Raw genomic sequence first — 21135 nt, forward strand, 5'->3', positions numbered from 1 at the left:
TCCCATGCAAGAGCCGAATAAAAACATATGAAAATTAAATAGTCTGGCAGGAAATTCAAATTTCTTTTAATACAACCAAAAAAACCAAGATTGAGAAGAAAGAGGAGACAATGAGAAGAAAATTGGCATTACTTCAGAGATTCAAATATTCAAATATGAGTCCAAAATGAGAGAACTGAGAAAACAAAACGGAGGGAATACTAAGTTAATTTTTAAGGGAATTTCCCAAGACTGAAGGATACGAGTTATTAGAAAAGGGCTACTGAGAATCCGCCATGCACGAATGATGAAGCATATAACATTATATCATAAAATTTGAAAACTCTAAAATTTGAAATAAAAATCTTTTAGGGGACTAGCTAGAGATCTCAAAGGGCTGGAGTACACTTTTTCACAAGAAAGCCCTGGTTCTAGTCCTGGCACCAAATAGTCCTCCCAAATTAAGGTATATAGGAGTGACCCTCAAGCTGAGTTAGCAAATTCCCCACACCAAAATAAAAAGCTTTTGGAGAGAGGAAAAATATGCCACCAAAAATGGTACAGAAGTAAGGACCAGAGAAATAATACAGGAGTTAAGGTCCTTGCTTTGCATCCTGCCAGCTCTATTTGAATCTCCCCACACTGCATATGTGGTGCCCCTAGTACCACAAGGGGCCACTACTGAACACAGCACTAGAAATAGCCCTTTGGCACAGCTACTGCTAGGTGTAGCCAAAGACCAAAAAGAAAAAAGGGTGGGGGAGCACAGAAAGGACAGGTATAAAAACATTATTAGATTTTTACCTAGAACCACAAATCTTAGAAGATGAAACAAGGTTGTCAAAATTCTAAATAAAATAATTTCTAATGGCATTCTATGGATAATCATTATTAAGTTAAGGTAAAATAATGAAATTACCAAAAGTTAAATATTTTTTAAAATATTTTAATTTACTTCCCAGGTATTATTTCTTGGAAGACAAAGGATATAATCAGCATATGATAAAGGCAAATGCCAGCCAGGCTCTTAGCTAAGTAGAAGCCAAAGAAAAACTAACCTTGAAAAATCAAAGGAAATGTCCCAGAAAATCAAAGCACTCTAAGAGTATCATCAAGGAGAAGAGTCAGGAGAGGACAGGAGAGGAGAGGGGAGGGGAGGAGTGGGGAGGGGAGAGGAGGGGAGAGGAGGTGAGGAGGGAGGGAGAAGGGATGGAGAAGGAAGGAAGGAAGGAAGGAAGGAAGGAAGGAAGGAAGGAAGGAAGGAAGGAAGGAAGGAAGGAAGGAAGGAAGGGAGGGAGGGAGGGAGGGAGGGAGGGAGGGAGGGAGGGAGGGAGGGAGGGAGGGAGGGAGGGAGGAAGGAAGGAAGGAAGGAAGGAAGGAAGGAAGGAAGGAAGGAAGGAAGGAAGGAAGGAAGGAAGGAAAGAAAGAAGGAAAGAAGGAAAGAAGGTATAGAAAAGTTGCTGGTACCTGAGGAATCTTAATGTACTAAGTGAACATTTACACTTGTATCAAAGAGTCTAGGGATGTATATATAGAAAACAAAGTATTGGGGAAAGGGAATCTTTAAAATCAACTCTATGGGACAATGGTTACTCAAGAAAGGAAATATTACCTGTAAAAGTTTCCTAAATATTGCAAATAACAAAAATTCAGATTAACTATATTGAAAAGAAAGGAAAGTATATGTACCACAAATGGGAGTGACTGGTAGAAGAAATACAACTCCTCATGATTCATAATGGAAAACAATTTTATGCTATGAATACAGAGCAAAATCAGGTATGAGCAGAAGAAAAGAGCTATTTTAAAATATAAAAATATGTGTAAGATGAAATAACTAGGGGCTGGAGCAATAGCACAGCAGGTATGGCGTTTGCCTTGCACGAGGCCGACCTGGGTTCAATTCCCAGCATCCCATATGGTCCCCTGAGCACCACCAGGGGTGATTCCTGAGCGCAGAGCCAGGAGTAATCCCTGTGCATTGCCGGGTGTGACCCAAAAAGAAAAAAAAAGGATGAAATAACTAAGAAGTTGAAAATTTTTTATGAGGGGTAGGTGCTTGGTTTCGAAAAGTTTGACAAAGAACTTTTATTATAAGCCTACTAATGTTTTGTAACTTTTTTGTTGTTTATTTGTGTGGGCTGGGGCCACGCCCAGCAGTACTCTAACCAACTGTGTGAGCCTGACAGTTCAATGCTAGGGTCCATTGATACCATGCTACTTGGGTCAGTTTTGCTGGGGTTCAGGGGATGAGCTATGCAATGCTGGAGAAAGTGCTCAGGGCTTAGGACAGACAGTAAACACATTCCACACTTTACGCTAGCTCTCTCTATATGACCTTTAGAAAACTATAGTTACGCCTGACTTTAACCAAATTAAATTAAAAATAAAAGCAGTAAAACTAGTAAGAACAACATGAGATCCATTCCTTCTTTTTGTATCTTTAATCTTTTTCTCCATCGGTCTCATTCGTCAGCACGGAAATATCCTTTCAAAGAAAATCCTTACATGAACTTTTCCAGCTACGGTCCTGTTTCTTTCCTTTTCACCACAGCCAATCTCACTACCACTTATTCTCTAGTGATGTCCTCACCACCGCTCCTTAACCTACTCTAATGGATTAAAAGGTTAAGATGTGCAATATGAAGCTACTTATTTGATCATTTTACCTATTAAAATCAGCAATTTCAGAGGGTTTGACTTAGCAGCTTAATTTCAAACCACAACCAAATTCAGAAACTGTCATCTGAATAGCTCTTGCCATCTATTTTATTCAAGTCCTCCGTTCCAGCCGCATTTCCCTGTCTTAATTAACTCTCCATTTCTTTTTTTTTTTCATTTTGGGTCACACCCAGCGATGCACAGGGATTCCTCTTGGCTCATACACTCAGGAATTACTCCTGGCGGTGTTCTGGGGACCATATGGGATGCTGGGAATCGAACCTGGGTCAGCCGCGTGCAAGGCAAATGCCCTAATTGCTGTGCTATGGCTCCAGCCCCATCACTCTCCATTTCTTTCTGGAATAAGACTTCAGTCTCTTATTTTTACTTCCCCCAGTCTGTGTTGATGATTTTTCTTTTTTTTTTTCTTTTTGGGTCACACCCAGCAATGCTCAGGGGTTACTCCTGGCTTTGCACTCTGGAATTGCTCCTGGCAGTGTTTGGGGGACCATATGGGATGCCGGGGATCGAACCCATGTCGGCCGTGTGCAAGGCAAATGCCCTACCCGCTGTACTATTGCTCCGGCCCCTGTGTTGATGATTTTTCTAAAGCATTCATTGTAACATATCAGTCCCCTGCCCAGAATCCTTCAGTAGCACCTCAATAACAACAGAATCAAGCCTCAGCTCCTTCCCATGGATGCACAATGACCCCTGCCTGTGTCTACAGTATCATTTCTCTCTGGTCTCTGAGCCCATCTTTGACTGGCACTAATGCCATATTCTGTACTTGAGTCCTTCTAAACAATTCACATGCAAAAATGGTCCTTTTATTTTTACATATTTAAATGTACACACATGTGGGAAATTATATCCCCAATATCTGGTACCTTGAAAGTATGTGATAAATATTTATGAAAGGAAAATTCATTGTTTTCATAGATGACCCAAAAGTGAATCGTAGATGAAAAAATATAAGGATTCAGTTTCTTCTAAGGGCCAAGTGAATATTGAAAAGGTTGACTATATTTACTTAAATATTCAAATGCACAGTGACAGGAAACTAGGAACACCTAATATATTGAATTGAGAGGATTGAGGGAGAGACTAGGAAAGAATGAGGAAAAGCAAAAGGAATAACTAGTGGGGAAGAGAGAAGAGGTAGGAGGTGTCGAAAAAATGGTTCACCTCAATTTCTCTCTGTAACAACCAAGTGAAAAAAAATTCCAAACATTACAATTAATCTGTGTGCAAGGACCTATTCTGCAGGAAATTTTTCATAAAGTGATAAAGTAATAAAAATTTAGCTATAAGGTTAGCCTCAAAGAATGTATAATAAGTATTATTGCTTCTATTTTCTAGGACTTGTCATTAAGTTTTCAAAGCTGTGTAACCAGTTTTCAAACTAGCACCCCATCCAACAAAAGTTTAATTAGGTTTGGAGTCTTGTTTAGACTGACAGTTGTGGTTCAAAAAGCCCCCAAGGTCAGTGGTATAGTTTGCATTTTAAATCATCAAATTGCTCAAAGGCTTTCTGTGGTTCTGTGGTGGCTGTTTCTTAATTGTGATTGACAATGTGCCTTATGAACAGCTCTAAGAATATGTTAAAAATATGGATATTCAAATGAAAATAATATTTTTATAGTACCACTGACTCAGTTTTATAAAGGAAAAGGCAATTATTCCTCACCTGTTTGCCCAGAACATCCCCAGCTCCCTCATGGAAACAGCAGAGACAGGAAGCAGGATTCGAGAAGGAAGAGGCAGCAGGAGAGATGCCAGCAAAAGCCCCTGCAGAGAAAGCTCACCAACTTTCCCATCAGAAAGCCTGAGGCCCTGCTCAGGAGCTATTTACTCTCACTTTACAAACAATACAGCCAGGCTTATTTATCTAGTTTCTAAGCCTTTGGCAGAATCGAAATAAGATATTAAGAAGACAACTATGCAAGAGGGGCTCCTAAAGCATACTGAAGTTCTGACTGCATGCCTAACAGAGACAGCTGTAAGCCTAAACAGGAGGAAATAAAAATTACAAATAAAGAAAACCAGAAGAACTCAGAGAGTACAACTGAATATAGGTTATGGAACACTTAGCTCCCCCTATAAGGCCTTGGCATCCCTCTGTCAGAGCACAGTGTAAGGCAATGACATATAAAACTGTGACCTTTTACCTCAAGAAAATAACCACTTTGAACCATCTCAAAGTCATGATCCTGACAACTAATGGGAATGCAAAGAGGAAAAAATGTAAAAGAGTTAGAAAATGTTTCTATGTGAAGAAAAACATTTAAAAGGGAATACTGGACCTGAGAAATAGCTCAATGGGGCTGAAGCACATATGTAGCCTGCAGTGAGCCCAAGTTTAATCTTCATAATGGTATAGTCCTTGGGGTGACTGGGTCCTAGCTGTGAGCCCAAAACAAGCTAGGAGTAGCCTAAGTACTGCTGGGTATGGCCCAGAAACAAAATGGGGGGAGGGAGAGGAGAGAAGAAAATCTTTCTTTGGCTGGGAAGAACCCCCTGCTGTGCTCAGGACTTACTTCTGGCTCTGTGCTCAGCAGAGAGAGAGACCTGGCAAGCTTGAAAGACCATATGGCATGTTGGGGATAGAACCTGGATCAGCCACATGCAAGGTAAGGGCGGTACCTGCTGTACTATCTCTCTGACTCCAGAATATTTGTTCTTGAAAGACTAAAGCAGCAACAATTTTGAAATGATTCATTTGCTAAAGATTCATCATAAAGGCAGTCCCATTATATTTAAAAGTCTAGGTAAAGCAACATCCCACCACTACCATTTAAGCTCACCTTGGACCTTATTCTAGAGACTCATAAATAAATCTAGAAAGAATTCAATTAGCTGGAAAAAAAATTCTCAGATAGCCTTTCCTGGCGGAGACCTCCAGAGAGGGGCAGGCCAGCTCCCACCTTTTGCTGAACCTAGCAAAGTCTAGCAGCCGCCATGCCTCCAGACAAACCGTTCAATTAAATATTCTGTATTTTCTGGAGTGACATCCCAGTAGTAGCATACAAATTGGATGGAATATAACCAATTAACACATAAGGCCTACAAAAATATTAACACAGAAGACTTAACTTTTAAACAACAGCTTAGTAAACCCTCAGACAAAGACTTAGTTGTCCCTATGGTAAGACACAGTAAATTTCAAAAGTTTTCTTCAACAGAAATATTTTTTGATCATTCTGTTTGCCATTTAATGGTAACAGCAGTATAAAATTACTGTGGGCCTGTTACAGGGGACAGGTTTGAGGGGTGGTTGGGAAAATGGGGACAATGGTGATGGAAAGGTGACAGTGGTGGTGGGATTGGTGTCAGCATATTGAATGCCTGTAAGGAATCATCATGAATAACTGTAAAAAAGTGGAAAAAAATTAAAATAAGTAAATAAAATTCTTGGTAAAAGGCACATTGGATGACAGAACCTCAATGGCATCAAAGAACACAAGAACAAGAGGAGGAAATGGAGGAAGGCAGAAGGAGAGGAGAAAGTGAAGTTTGGTCTCTGTCCAACAACTGAGTGTGGCCTAAGCAAATGAGTTACTTTTCTGAGATTTTCTCTTTATCTGTGAAATAAAAAATAAAAAAAAAATTTAAATATCAAGTGATTCCATGCAATCCACAGACATCCCATGTTCTATTCCCTCGACTCGCTTTAGCCATTCTAAGCCAATGGCTTCAGGTAAAAGATACTGTCACCAAATACATAAGTCATGAAAAAATTCTTTTTTGTGGAGTTCAGATTTCAAAAACCTGGGAATTTTGTAGAAGAGGTAAATATCAATTGATTTGGTAGAAAATAAGATGAGTTTAAGTAAAGATGCCTCCCTCCACAACTAGAAGAGGACTGAATTCCTAGACCTGAAGATGTTAATGGGTGAGAACAGAGATACTACAGGGACCCAGGGATGGAGACTCACCTCCAGCTTCCGCTTCTGGACTAAGTCCAGAGGAAATGAAGGAGTGATGTCTTTGTAAAAATAAACATCAGAAAATATCAGGAACCTCTTACGGAGAATCCAAGAAAGAAAGAAGTCCTGGGAGAACAAATAGCCATGTGGGAGTGTCCAGGCAACAGTATATCGTCTCTGAGAGTTTACCAGGACCTAGCAAGGCTTGAGAGCAGCAAAAGTGATGTCTGTATGCCTGAAAGTGGTAAATAGAGAGGGGAGAACTGGAGAAACTGAAAGACTGGGAATGGTAACAAGAGAAACTCAGCAGTACTTGTAAGGAATGATGATGGAGGGAAGAACAGTTGAATAAAGTGGGTTTCATGATCACCAGGAGCAGAGATCCAAGTACTTCTACCCCCAACTTCTTGGTATTGGAGTACCCTGGTAATCTCAATGCAGTCAAGCACTGGGCAAAACATTTACCCTCAGAGAGAAACATCATAGAAAGATAGTTTATAGAGTGGGCATGAGTACTTTGCATCGAGCAAGGTCCCTCCTGACCACTGATGCAGAACATACTCTCCTTTGCCATAGAACAAAGGGTCCTTTGTAGACAGACAAAATAGAGCAATGGGGTGAAGCACGTATCCTCTCTCTCTCTCTTTCTCTCTCTCTTTGTCTCTCTCTCTCACACACACATGCACACACACACACACACGACCACCACCACCACCACCACCACCACCACCACCACACACACACACACACACACTTAAGCAGAATAAAGCAACACACATGTTGAGACTGAAATATATCCCAGGCATGGGGAGGGGAAATCCCCAAATTGCCTAAGCCCAAATTTCCTCAGCCCTGATGGAATGAGAACTCCAAGACAAAATTGGAATTCTAGGCAAATAAACATATTTCGTGAACATCTGTGTTTGGAAACTGAGATTCAGACCCAGTGCATGCTGAAACAAACTCTACAACTATAAAATCAAAAGGCTAAGCTACATAAAAAAGAGAAATAATCTATGAATAACTTCATGCCAATAAATGTAAGGAAACCTAGATAAAAGTATTATTGTCTAAAAATCATTTAAGTAAATTTATCTTGGGGGAAAACTGAGAGCATTTATAATTATTAAATACTATGAGATTTCTCTTTTAAATATCTTTCTACCCAAGATGCCAACCAGTGCAGACAATACTACAAATGAAAATTATCAAACTTTTAAAGAACATATAATCCCTCCCTTATAAACTGTTTTTAAATAACATCAAAATACAGCATCCAAAGTATATAGCTAGTACCAAAAACAGAACAAGAATAATATAAGAGAAGTACAAATCAATCTCTTGTATGAACAGAAATGCAAAAGTCCTAAAATATAAATGAGCATACTATAATATAACCTTAAATAAAAGAATATTTTCCCTTAATACAAGAATATTTCAGATGGATTGCTATTTCACAAGAACAGATTAAGGAGAGGAAATATGATTATTTTAATAGAAGCAGAAAATGTACCCAACAGAATTCAACATTCTTTCATGATAACTATTCTTAGCAAGTTGAGAAATAAATTCACCTAAAAAAGAAATCTAAGGGATAGAGCATAAAACAGCAGGTATGGCATTTGCCTTGTATGCAGCAGACTTGAACTTGATTCCCAGCATCCTGTATGGTCCCCCGAGCATCACCAGGAGTAATTCCATAGTACAGAGCCAGGAGTAACTCCTTTACATTGCCAAATGTCCCCACAATCACCACCAAAAAAATGAATATCTGTCAAAAAAACCTATAATAAAGTTACATTTGGGTTTAGTGATGAAACTATGGAATAAACTTTTGTTTTAAATGTAAAAATAAAATAAGGATACTCACCATCACCACTTTCATAAGTAAGAATCTACAGGCAAATTGCTAGAACAAATAAGAAAGCTCAAGGTAGTTATAATATATGTGATCAACATATTAAAACCAATATAGTAATATCACTTGTATCACTTGTCATCCCAATGATCTTCTATTTGCTCGAGCCGGCACCAGTAATGTCTCCATTTGTCCCTGTTGTGTGCTAGTGTAGCCCAGTGGTATCTGCTCACTCCAGGAACACAAAGAGCCTCAAACCATTCATTCAGGGTTTTGATGAAGAAGTCTGATCATCTCATAGGTGGGCAGCCACACGTCTTTTGATGTCCTGTGGAATCCAATCAGTAACAGCTCTAGTCCAGCGGTCATCTCTAAATCACATTACGTGTCCGGCCCATCTGATTTTTGACGCCTTGGCAAACGAGACAGCGTCTCTAATTCATGATCATCTAGAGAGGTCGGGACTCCAGATTCCTTCTCTTACTTGAGTGAAATGTGATATTCCAAGCATAGCTCTTTCAATTCCTCTATGGGATACTGAAATAGCATTCTCATCCTGTTTTCGTAGGGCCCAGGTCTTTGAGGCATATGTTAGTGCAAGAAGAATGGTGGAGTTGAAAAAATGTGCCTGGAGCCAGAAGTTCTTCATCCTCTTAAACATTTCTTTGATGCTCTTGAAGGCGTTCCACGCTGATCCTCTTCCTCCTGCGCAGTTCTGGTGCCAAGTCGTTCCTCCTGTTGAGTTCTCAACCCAGGTACACATAGCTGCTGCATTCGAAGTTGGAACCTCAGGGACTAGTTCGTTTTTCATGAACATTGTCTTGGTGAGATTCAGCTGCAGCCCGACCTTTCCACACTCAAGGTTGAGGCGGCCAGCATTTGTGCAGTTTGGCTAATGTTTGGTGTTATAAGAACGATGTCATCAGCGAAGCGGAGGTGGTGTAGTTGCCAACCGTCTATCTTCACTCCCATTCCTTCCCATTCCAGTCATCGTCGCATGACATTCTCGAGGGTGGCACTGAAGAGTTTCAGTGAAATGGTATCACCCTGCCAAACCCCTCTTTTTACGTCGATGATTACTTCCTTGTAGAATGGTGAGATCCTGGTGGTGAATCCGTAACACAGCTCACAGAGGATCCTGATATACTAAGTTTGTTTGGCTAGGGCTTCGATGACTGCTTCAGTCTCAATAGAATCAAAGACCTTTAAATCAATGAACGTTAGACAAAGCAGCATCGTGTACTCTTTCAAGACCTCAATGAGCTTGGTCACGTATGGATATGGTCAATCGTGCTGAATTCTTTTCAGAACCTGGCTTGCTCACATGGTTGTCCTTTGTCTAGTGTTCTGCCTATTCTATTCAGGATACTCAAGTGAACAACTTGTAGACAACGGACAATAGGAAGATTGGGCGATAGTTACCTATGTTGTGGATGTCTCCCTTCTTATACAATAGGACGGTCCTGCTGGTTTTCCATTGGGATGGAACCTTGCATTCAGACAGGTAGCGTGTGAAGAGCCGCACCAGTGTATTGATGAGTACTGGCAGCAGATTCTTCAGGTGTTCAGGTCTGACCTTGTCTGGACCAGATGCTGTACGCATCTTTACCAACGAAATGGCAGGTCGAATTTTGGATGGGAGAACACTGGGAACAACATATCTATCCTGCGGGATTTAGTATGTGGGCAGGTGGACGTAGCTGTCAAAGAGATCCTAGTAGAAGCATAAATAATCCTCTCCATTGCCCTTCTTGAAGATGTGATAGATCCACCAGGACATAGGAGGGAAGTCATCTTGGTCTTGCAGTTGGCAAGGACAGGTGAGGGCTGCAAATACTTTTACCGGTTTCTGCTTCATCGGCCAACGCTACTGCTCTTCTCTCTTTGAGGTCTTCCTTTATCACTTCTCTGCAGAGCTTTGCGAGCTCGGACATTAGCTAGTGATTGCCTGAGACTTGCGCCAAATCACGTTGGCAAATAATCTCGAGAGTTTCCAAAGACAGGCGTCTGTTTGTGGCTTTCCCACTCTCAGTATTCCTCAAACAGTTGTGGAGGTGCTGAACCAGTCAATCGTATTCCTGGTCAATGTTGTCAATGAAGGCATCTTTCCACGTTGCCGAAATAGTGCCAAAGAGCTCCCAGTTGGTGGTCATTCTGGGAGTTCTCTCTTTTTTTATTATTTTATTTTATTGAATCACCATGAGATAGTTATAAGCTCTCATGTTTGGTAACAATCTCACAATGGTCAAACACCCACCTCTCCACCTGTGCACATTCCCTACCACCGATATCCCGGGTATACCCCCCTTTCCCACCCTTCCCCTGCCTCCATGGCAGTTCTCTTCTTAAACTTAAACTTTGCAGACCTTTCTCCTGCAGGGAGAAAGGACTACAAAATATGGTAATATACAACTAGAAAATGTAAATATAAAAGGCTTCTGTGAGGTAACAGAATAATAACTGATTTCTGCCCTTAGTTTTTGATGTGGAGTTTCTAAAACTCTTGTAATTTCCTGGGTGATAAGAAGATCTTTTATTTTAATAAACTGATCATGGGTGGATCCCTGAATAAGGACTAGTCACCGCAAAAAAACAATCCATGAAGAGAAGCTTGAATTTTTAGCCCAACCTCCATTCTCTGGTAAGGAAGAAATGGCTGAAAATTGAGTTGATGATCCATCATGCCTATATGACAAGGCCTCCGCAAAAGTCCCAACAGAACATATTTGGGGAACTTCTGGGTTGGGAAACACATCCACCTGGGGAAGAGGATACAAGCTCCTACACTCAAGATCCTCTTAGATCTCACTCCAAGCATTTCTTCATATGATTTTTCAGGTGTGTCCTTTAATGCACTGGTAACCCTAAGTTTATTTCTTCATCAATTTATCCACATCCTTTGTCATTTCTTAATGAACTGAGGATCTTAAGTGGTTTTGCTAAATTCCTTGTATCATTCTAGCAAGTTACCCACTGTGAGAAAGTTTAGGTACTCCCGTCCAGTTACAAAGTCAGGCACTTCTGACTCTGTAACCAAACTAGACAGGAGTTGTGGATACCCTGAATTCTCCTAAGGTGGAGTGGGAGCAGTCTTGTGAAATCTGATGCTACTTCCAGATAGAGTCAGAACTAAGTTAAACTGTAACACACGCAGATGATGTTTCAGAGAGTACTTGTTGTGGAGAAAAACTCTATACACATTTGGTGACCTTAAATTCAAGTGTGTTCTGTATGTAGCAAAGGAAATACACAGGAAAGCCACACTTTCTATTTTGAACATCCAGTTCAAAGCACAATAATATCTCTTAGGTAGGTTATGTGTGTTTGTAGTTAAATGTTACTATTACAATACTATGTTTAAACCTTATAGTCCCCATCATATCTGATAGCAGAATTTTAGTTATTGCCTTATGTAAATACTTTTATCATTTGGTTTCCAAGACACCATACAACTTTCCTCCTGGTTTTCTACTGTACCGGTCTTTCTTCCTCAGTTTCTGGTGTTCATACTACCTTTTTCTTGTTCTAAACAATACTGTGCTCCCAGCTTCTTAATCCTTACTTCTCCTCTTTTCAGATACACTCTTCCCCTTGGTTCTCTTCCAGTTTCTGAATATAAAGCATGAATCAAAGGTGCTTTCCAATATTTCCAGTCCTGTCTGCTCTACCATGAACTTTTAAATAAAAACAGCCTATTGTATATCTCCTCTTGGAAGTATATTAGGCATCTCTAATTCAGCAAGTCAAAATTCATCTCCATACATGGATCACCCATGATCTTCACCATCTCAGAACATAAAACTATTTCAAACTGGGAGGTTTTGAAAATGCTATTTCCTTTGTCCCATGTCACACAAGAAACTTCTTTGATACTATATATAAATGACTTATAGTTCAATTTTCTTTAAATTAATTTTTTAAATCCTTAATTTGTCTCAGTAGAAATCCCTAATTCATATAAGGTAAGGTTATTTTCCATGTTCCATTATTATATATACAAATACTAGTTTTCTATTATTTTTATTAACATGTATTCTAGTGCCACCTGAATTCCTTTTTGGGTTTTTTCTTTTTTCGACTTCTAGTCCTTCTTCTCTATTACCTATTACAGGTGCTTATAATCCTATCTGATTATGCCATCTAATTTAAATATATCTCCAGGGGCCAGAGAAATAGTTCAGTGGTTAAGTGTCTTGCATGAGGTCAAACTGGGTTCAATACCCATAACCTTGTTGAATCCCCTAAGCCCCACCAGGAGTGATCCCTAAGCACAGAACAAGGAGCTTTGTTCACTGCATATGAACAAAGCTCTCCTCCCTGACATTCTTTATCTTCCTTATACTGATATTTCCCATGTCATTGTCTCCTGAGAAGTACTAGTTTATTTATTTGCTCTCTCTGCCTCCTCTTTCTAGAATACTATACCCTAAGAGGCAGGGAGTTCACTTGCTCATTGCTGTTTTCCAGTTTCTTGGAGCACGTTGGACATAATATGAAACAAATACAATTGAGTGGGCAGATGAATGTGAATGGCCAAAAAGCACCTGGTGAGAATTTTAATTGAGCAGGTAGGACCAGGACCTTAATTTCACAATTAAAATCCCACAGCTATAATAGGAAATGGTTAGAATATTGCACTTTCGTGAATATTTCTCTGATAAAACTATTGGAAAGCCTTGTTCTTTCAGTCTAGCAAAGTCTTGAAAACCACAGGAATTCACAACATTGATTACGATGTAGAGAAACAAACTAATACTTGTGAAAATATGCGTAGTTCAATTTTACTTGGAAGTATTATGGAGATACGTACTAACAGTCTTCAGACTGAGTCTAAGACTGCATTAAAAAGCTATGACAGTTATCATTTTAAAGAATAAATAAATCAGGGTGGGGGTGGTGGGAGGGATACTGGGATCATTGGTGGTAGAGAACAGGCACTGGTGGAGGGATGGGTACTCGACCATTGTATAATTGAAACGTAAGAACAAAAGTTTGCAAGTCTGTAACTGTACTTCATAGTGACTCATTAAAAAAATTAAAATAATTTTTAAAAGAATAAATCACAAATCAAAGATTCCTATCATGCCATCAAAATAAAACCCTTGTTGTCAACATTTTCTGTAGTCCACAAGTTCTCTTGTTATATTAGTTAACTCCTTAAAGCTAAAACTTACATTATAGGGGGCTGGAGTGATAGTACAGTGGGTAGAGCATTTGCCTTGCACATGATCAAACTGGGTTTGATCCCAGCATCCCATATAAGCCCCTGTGCAATTCCAGGAGTAATTTCTGAGTGCAGAGCCAGGAGTAAACTCTTAGCACTGCTGGGTTTGACCCAAAATTCCAAAAAGCCAAAAAAAAATTACATCAAATACATAATGTCTCTATTTTGTTACCTAATTTAATTTAACAATACTACAACCCACTGCAGATAAAAATATTGTGAAGTACTCAATAAGCTTATAGTAGATAAGGGAATAAGTCCTAGTCACAAAAAGTCTCCACAGAAGATAAATTGTCCATAGAGACTACAGCCATAGCAATACCTTTTCTACCTCCTCTCATAGTAATAGAATGTAAACCTTGACACACAGCAGCCCAAATAGCAAATTCACATGTGGTAATGTGGCTAAGTTCTAGCAAATGAACTATAAGCAGAAGTGGTAGATAACCTTGACACATACTGTTTTTTCATGCTTTCCTGATGCTAGAACGCAGCTGAGATATTTGGAGCAGCCATGCTGGACCTTGAGATGACCTTAGGGATAAGGGTCAGAGTCAGTGAAGCAGTAAGATGGCAGGAAACTGGATCCCTGATTCTGCTAACACCTGTCAGTCCTGAATTACCTTTCACATGAGCTTCTTTCAAAAGAGAAATAAACTTCTATCTTGTCTAAGTCACTATTATTTTGAATTTTCTGATTATCTGCACCCATTAAGCTGTTCAGAACTAGTTCTATTAGGACTGCCACTTACTCTCATTTCCTTGTTACTTGATATTTGGCTAACCTGATTTGGCATTGTACTAGTGACAGCCTATATGAATTATGCATTCCATTTAGCATTTTCAAAGATTCCATTGTAAATGGATATTTAATAAGCTTTTTCACTTAACCCTAAAGAGCAGTAGTACAGAGTCATGCATAAAAAGCCATAATTCAGTGAACTGTTTAATAATCACTTTCCAGAGTAATAATTGATTGTCAAAGACTCCAGACATTGAGGCAGATCTCAACAGCATAACGAAATCAGAACAATGAAAAGTGTCTCAGCTGTCTCAATCTTTCATTCCTTCAGAACCCTATTTTCAATGATTAAGAGATGAAGGGCTTGAGAGTGGAGATGTTCTTGAGGTAAAATCTGGCTGAAATGATGAGGTATGGCTTTATTATAATCTTCTGCTGTGTGCCTAATAAATTTGTAGTAAGCCAAGCAAAGGACAGGAATTTTATTTACTGCATTATCTGCAAGATTGAAAGAGAAGATAGACTCCAATTTTGACAATGGGGAAGAAGTGAATTTTACTCATCAAAACTTGTCAAGTCTGATGGCCAGTATGCCAAGTAACAATTAAATGTGATCATGGCAATCCAAAGAACGCTTAGATAATATCTAAAGCACTAATTCATCCTTCAGGCTTATGGGAATTCCTGGTAAGACTACTATTCCATTCTCTCAAGTTAAGGATTCTCAACAATACTACAACCCACTACAGATAATAATATTTCACATTTGTCTAAAGTAGCTCTTTTTCTCCACAAGTATGAAGATCCATATCCTATACCTACTGAACTATGAATGGACTTTATGAAGAGAAGGTACTTAAAGGTTATTTATATCTTTATTTTTACAATAGCTCAAAATTTCAAAATAAAATAACTCGAATAAGATCAAAGAGTACAGCAGTCTGTTATTCTGCCCTTATTTGATATAGGAGATGGCAGATAAAGAAAATATAATCTTTCAACTATTTTAATGGCAATCTAAGTTGGCAGAATTAATAGTACTTAACTAAAAATAGCAAGTTAATGATCACAGGACAACCCACATTGCTACTCATTATTTATCCCACTTATATTCTTTCACTTTAAAAACACAATTTAGTTTCTTACATTCCCAGCCCAAGTCCCAAACCCACCATTGGTCCCACTACCACTAGGCTCTATGAACAGCAAATCTTTATTTCTTGCTGGAGCGATAGCACGGCGGTAGGGCGATCATCTTTCACATGGCCGACCGGTATTTGATTCCTCCACCCCTCTCGGAGAGCCAGACAAGCTACTGAGAGTATAGAGCCCGTATGGCAGAGCCTGACAAGCTACCCGTGGCATATTGGATATGCCAAAAACAGTAACAATAAGTCTCACAATGAGAGATGTTACTGGTGCCCACTCGAACAAATCGATGAGCAATGGGATGACAGTAACAGTGACCTCCCACAGGCCTACCTGTTCTGAGTTCACAAGTCAATAGGCTATGGGCATCCATTACAGGACAGAGAACTGTGGTAGTCCTACCACTAACACAGAGATTCAAGAGGGAAGAACTGATGGTTAAAAATAATTCTGTGGGGGTATGGTGCCACCAATAGGTCCACCTGTACCTGCAGGGAGAAATCAGCAGCCTGATGGTGCCTTCAGGCTTCCTTGCCTCTGCGCCTTTGGCCGGACCCCAAACACTTGGGACCAAGTTTACCAAGAAAGTAAACGGCCAAAAGTTAGGTATGTGGGAGCCATGCCCACAAACCACCTCCAGCTCAGCTGTACAAGCTCATTTATCACCTTATTTCAGAAACCCATAAATAAATCTCAAAAGAGATCAAAAGCTGCAATTAATATCAAATCCCTGCATGGCTGAAAAACCTAGGGTAAACCAGAGGGGGATGGGTCAGTCTGGAGCCTGCCAAAGCAGAGTTCCCAGCAGCCACTTGCTTCCACAATCCAAAATTGCCGCCATATCCCCCGATCTGACTCCACTGTTTCAGGGTAGACCTCACCAAGATATAATCTGCTGAAAATTCAGGTAAGTAGTTTTGCTTCTGAAATCTCCCAGTTTTCTCTGAGTTTGCGTGGGCTACCTCCCCCCACTTCCCAATACTCCTGGAAGCACTGGCAGTCACCCCTATGAACCAACTCCAGCACCACCATGTAAGCTCTACTACCAGTCTTGCTTAAGAGACCCACAAATATGAACAAAGCCTGATAAATAGGAGGAGGTTAAGTTATTCTGGTGCCCACCCAAGTAGAGCCCCCATCAGCTGCTTTCTCCCACAATCCAAAATCACTGCCATAACCTTGGTCTGACTCCACTGTACCAGGACTGACCTCACCAAGACATAATCTGCTGAAAATTTAGGTATTCAGGTTTTTGAGACTGAAATCTCCAGGCCTTCTCAAGGTTGAGATAGGCTACCTCCCCCCCCCACCTCCCTGTACTTCAGGAAGTCTCAGCAGTTACATCCAAACCCCAATGCTGCCACCCAATATAAAAGCTATTCCAGTCTTACCATCCCGATAAAAATACTGAATGTGGGCCTGAGCGATAGTACAGCAGGTAGGGCATTTGCCTTGCATGCAGCTGACCCGGGTTCAATCCACAGCATCCCATATGGTCCCCCAAGCACCGCCAGAGGAAATTCCTGAGCATAGATCCAGGAGTAACCCCTGAGCATCACTGGATGTGACCCAAAAAGAAAATAAAAAGATACTGAATGCCCTAACAAACACCATGACCTCTTAGCACCTGTATTGCAAACCGTAATGCACAAGAGGAAAAAGAGAGAAAGAGAGCAAGAAGGAAAGTTCTTCCCATAGAGGGAGGCTGGGGTGTGGAGTCTGAGGGGAGGGATGGATGCTGGGTCATTGTATGACTGAAACTCAATTATGAACAGCTTTTTAATAGTCTATCTCATGGATATTCAATTTTTAAAAATTTTTAGTAATGTGGAGTTCATGCCGAATTCACTCAGCTTAATCAATGACTGAGTAAACAGCAGTACTCCTACATTTTAAAAAAATCTCGATAATTTGGATCCAGGTCTTAATAAGGAGAGGAGGGTAAAGACTTATGATAGAGATAAATGAAGAAATGAAGTGCAATAAACATAGCATATAAAAAAAAAAGTAATGCTGATCTGGCTATCAAGAGAGCTAAATGCATACTAATCCTAGTTACATTAATTAGCTATCTAGCCTTGTAAAAGCCACATGATTTCATTGCATTTCAATTTTGCTATCTAATATCACCCAGCTCCAATTTAATAAAATGTGAAGCTATGGGAACACTATAAAAAAGCTTGTCATCAGGATTCTGAAAGTTCTTTTCCACAAAATAAAATGTCAAAGAACATTTACTAAATGAGAATGCATTTCTTTTCAATGCAACAGACTAAAGGTTTAAATTTTTACTACTATGCTCATAGAAGATAATACATATAGCTGATTTTGTCAAGCCTCACTCTCTAGTATAGTGAGATCAAAACTGGAAAAGAGAGAAAGTTGAGCAGGAAAGGTGCTTGCCTTGCACAAGGCCAACCAATGGCCTTCAATCCTTGGCACCATTGAGCCTCTCCAGGAGATATCCCTGATCACAGAGCCCAGAGTAAGCCCTGAGCACTGTTGGGTATGACCCCAAAACAAAAGAAAACAAAACATGACTCAGAGTACTTTTTAGTAGACCAAGGAAATCAAGTACTTTTAAGGGAATGTTCCCAAAAATAAACACCACTAGGTATACTATACTTTCTATTAAATATCTTTCATTTGATATGAGGAATACTTAACATGATTGTAGCTGAGTAGCTCTGAATATTTTTATTTTATTGTCAAAACTATTTATCTCAGGCCATCATTTTATCCTATGGTTACCTATGATACTTTAAAACAAGCATTATAGCACTGCACTGTAGCACTGTCATCCCGTTGTTTATCAATTTGCTCAAGTGGGCACCAATAATGTCTCCATTGTGAGACTTCTTGTTACTGTTTTTGGCATACCGAATATGACACAGGTAGCTTGCCAGGTTCTGCCGTGCAGGCAGGATACTCTCGGTAGCTTGCTAGGCTCTCCGAGAGGGATGGAGGAATCAAACTCAGGTCGGCCATGTGCAAGGCAAACCCCCTACCCTCTATGCTATCGCTTCAGTCCGATATAAAACAAGCATTATAAACAATATAATTGTCAAGCCTTAGATTTACAACTACAGAATGACTGGTTTAAATGCAACCAAATATTTCTTATTAATAAAAATATCAAATGGTTTCCCAATTGCAATTGTCAATGTGTAACCAAAATGGAATGTTCAGTTGGTTTAATTTGTCAAGGTAGCCACATTATTTAAAGCCTTAATAACAACTTTACAATTCATAAATTTCTTAAATTATAAAAGCATTCTTCTAATTTTACAAAAAATAGATTAAAAACAATGCCTTGAAGATACCTCAAAATTATCCTAAATTGAACTAATATTCTAAAATACTATGCTGGCAAAAGAACTGGGTCTTAAATACGCAGTGGATCACCTAGTGCCACCTCACCTCTATTAAAGGAAAGACTAAGTAATAGATCTAGTTCTGAAATTTCAAAAACACTGAAAAGGTCGACATTAGGAAATCAAAGTTAAGTTTACTAGGGCTGGAGAGAAAGTACAATGACTAAGACACTTGCCTTACATGTGGTTGACCTGGGTTCAATTCCTGGTACTGCATATGCTTGTCAAAGCTTCTCTGGGAGTGACCCCTGAGCAAAGATCGAGAATAAAGCCCTGAGCACTTCCAGGTGCAGCCAAAAATCAAAATAAAACAAAAAAATGTTTATTTTGAAGAAACACTTTATCGCTTTGCTCAAAATCATTACTACAATCAGATGATCAAAAGTAATATGAATTTTCCTTCAAAAACTAACATAACAATGGACATTTCTCTGAAGGTAAACAGATGGCTTGCAGGCATATGAAAATATGTACAACATTGTGCTAGAGTAATAGTACAGCAGGAAGGGTGCTTCCCTTGCAAGTAACCCACCTGGATTTGAACCCTGGTATCCCATATGGTCACTCAAGCCGGCAAGGAGTGATCCCTGAATGCAGAACCAGGAATAAGCCCTGAGTACAAACGGATGTGGCCCAACAACAAACAAAAAAAGTATTCATCAACACTTATTATCATGGAAATCTAAATTAAAATGTTCCTGATATATAACCCACACCAGTGAGAATGGCATACATATATCACAAAAGATAGGGACAATCTGTGCATGCACTGATGGTGGTAATGTTGTCTGGTTCAGCCCTTACAGCAAACAGTATGGATATTTCTCCCAAAAAATTAAGAATAGAGGTATCATCATGGCCCAAAGATCCCAATGCTTGGTATCTACCTGCAAGATACCAAACACATTGATTTGAAAAAATATACACAGCCTATGTTTATTGTATTATATTGAGGTGTCCAATGGTAGAAGAGCAGATAATGAAGCTTTTTTGCATATATGTACACACACAAACACACACATACATACACACAAACATGAGTACTATGACGCCACAGAGAATAATAAAATCACGCAATTGAATGAAACTGAAGGATCTTATGTTAAATGAAGTCAGAAGAGCAAGGACAAACACTAGATGTTCTCACTAAGCTGTTGTATATAGAATGACATGTCCAGGGAATCGCACATGGTAAAGGTGCGCAAAATAATGGCTTGAGATTACAAAAACAAAAATGCCAAGAAGGATAGAAATAGAATGATGAAGCAAGAAAAAAATGTCTGAAAATGATACAGGGAAGAGTCAGGGGGTTGGGGTCCTTCTGTGTCATAAAGGCACTGTATCTACATGTATCTAAATCACTAAACATATTATCTAAATCACTAAATCAGTAGTGTTGGCACTACCATAAACACGTGGCCTAAACTACAATTAAACTTAAAAATGTATCTGTCAAGGAGTTAGGTTGAGGGTGTATGGGAGAAAGAATCTGGGGTAAATAGTGTAGAGATGGGGGCATAGGTTAGTGGGGTTGGAGATGGAAACATTGCCTGCTTGAAACCCTATGGGGGTGAGAAATGTACACTGGTAGAGGGATGGGTGTTGAAACATTGTATGACTGAAACTCCATCAAGAATAGCTTTGTAACTATGTATCTCATAGTAATTCAATGTTTTTTTAAAAGTAAAAACAAAATGCTAATGTGACTGTAACTCAAACATGAAAGCTTGTAACTATCTCACAATGATTCAATACAATTTTTAAAATAAATAAATAAATAAAAGTCATCTATAATACCAAAAAAAGCCCTACTGAGCTAGTAGGGGGGAAAAAAAAGAAAATCTATTGTAAAGAACTATGTAAATCACAGTCTCTAGATTTTTTTAAAAGAACATAAATATCTTATTCTCCATCTTCTAAAACTAAAAATTAAATACACATACATTTTTAATTACTGAGAACATGTATCTAAGTGCTATCTGAGAGATTTTAAAACTTCACATAAGGGCCAGAGTGATGATTCAGAGAGCTGGAGTATGTGCTTTGCATGTGGAATTCTTGGGCTCAATCCCCAGTACTTCATGGACACCTCCAGAACAGACCCTTAATTACGGAGTTGGAAGTTGTCCCTCATCACTGCCAGAAGTGGCCCAAAAGCAGACAAAAAATTCATAGGAAAAAAATAACCCTGTATACCAAGAAATTCCTTAATCATTATA

General features: G+C 39.3%; 1 protein-coding gene across 1 annotated transcript in view; it reads right to left on the minus strand.

The window, feature by feature from the left end:
* The window catches only part of TTC6 (tetratricopeptide repeat domain 6), a 211106-nt gene that overhangs the window by 178775 nt on the left and 11196 nt on the right, over positions 1 to 21135 (minus strand). The window contains exon 2 of the mRNA XM_055132084.1: positions 6579 to 6628. Coding sequence (XP_054988059.1) covers positions 6579 to 6628 — 50 coding nt within the window. The remainder of the gene's footprint in view (positions 1 to 6578; positions 6629 to 21135) is intronic.

Source organism: Sorex araneus, chromosome 3, assembly GCF_027595985.1.
Source record: "Sorex araneus isolate mSorAra2 chromosome 3, mSorAra2.pri, whole genome shotgun sequence".
Lineage (NCBI taxonomy): Eukaryota > Metazoa > Chordata > Mammalia > Eulipotyphla > Soricidae > Sorex > Sorex araneus.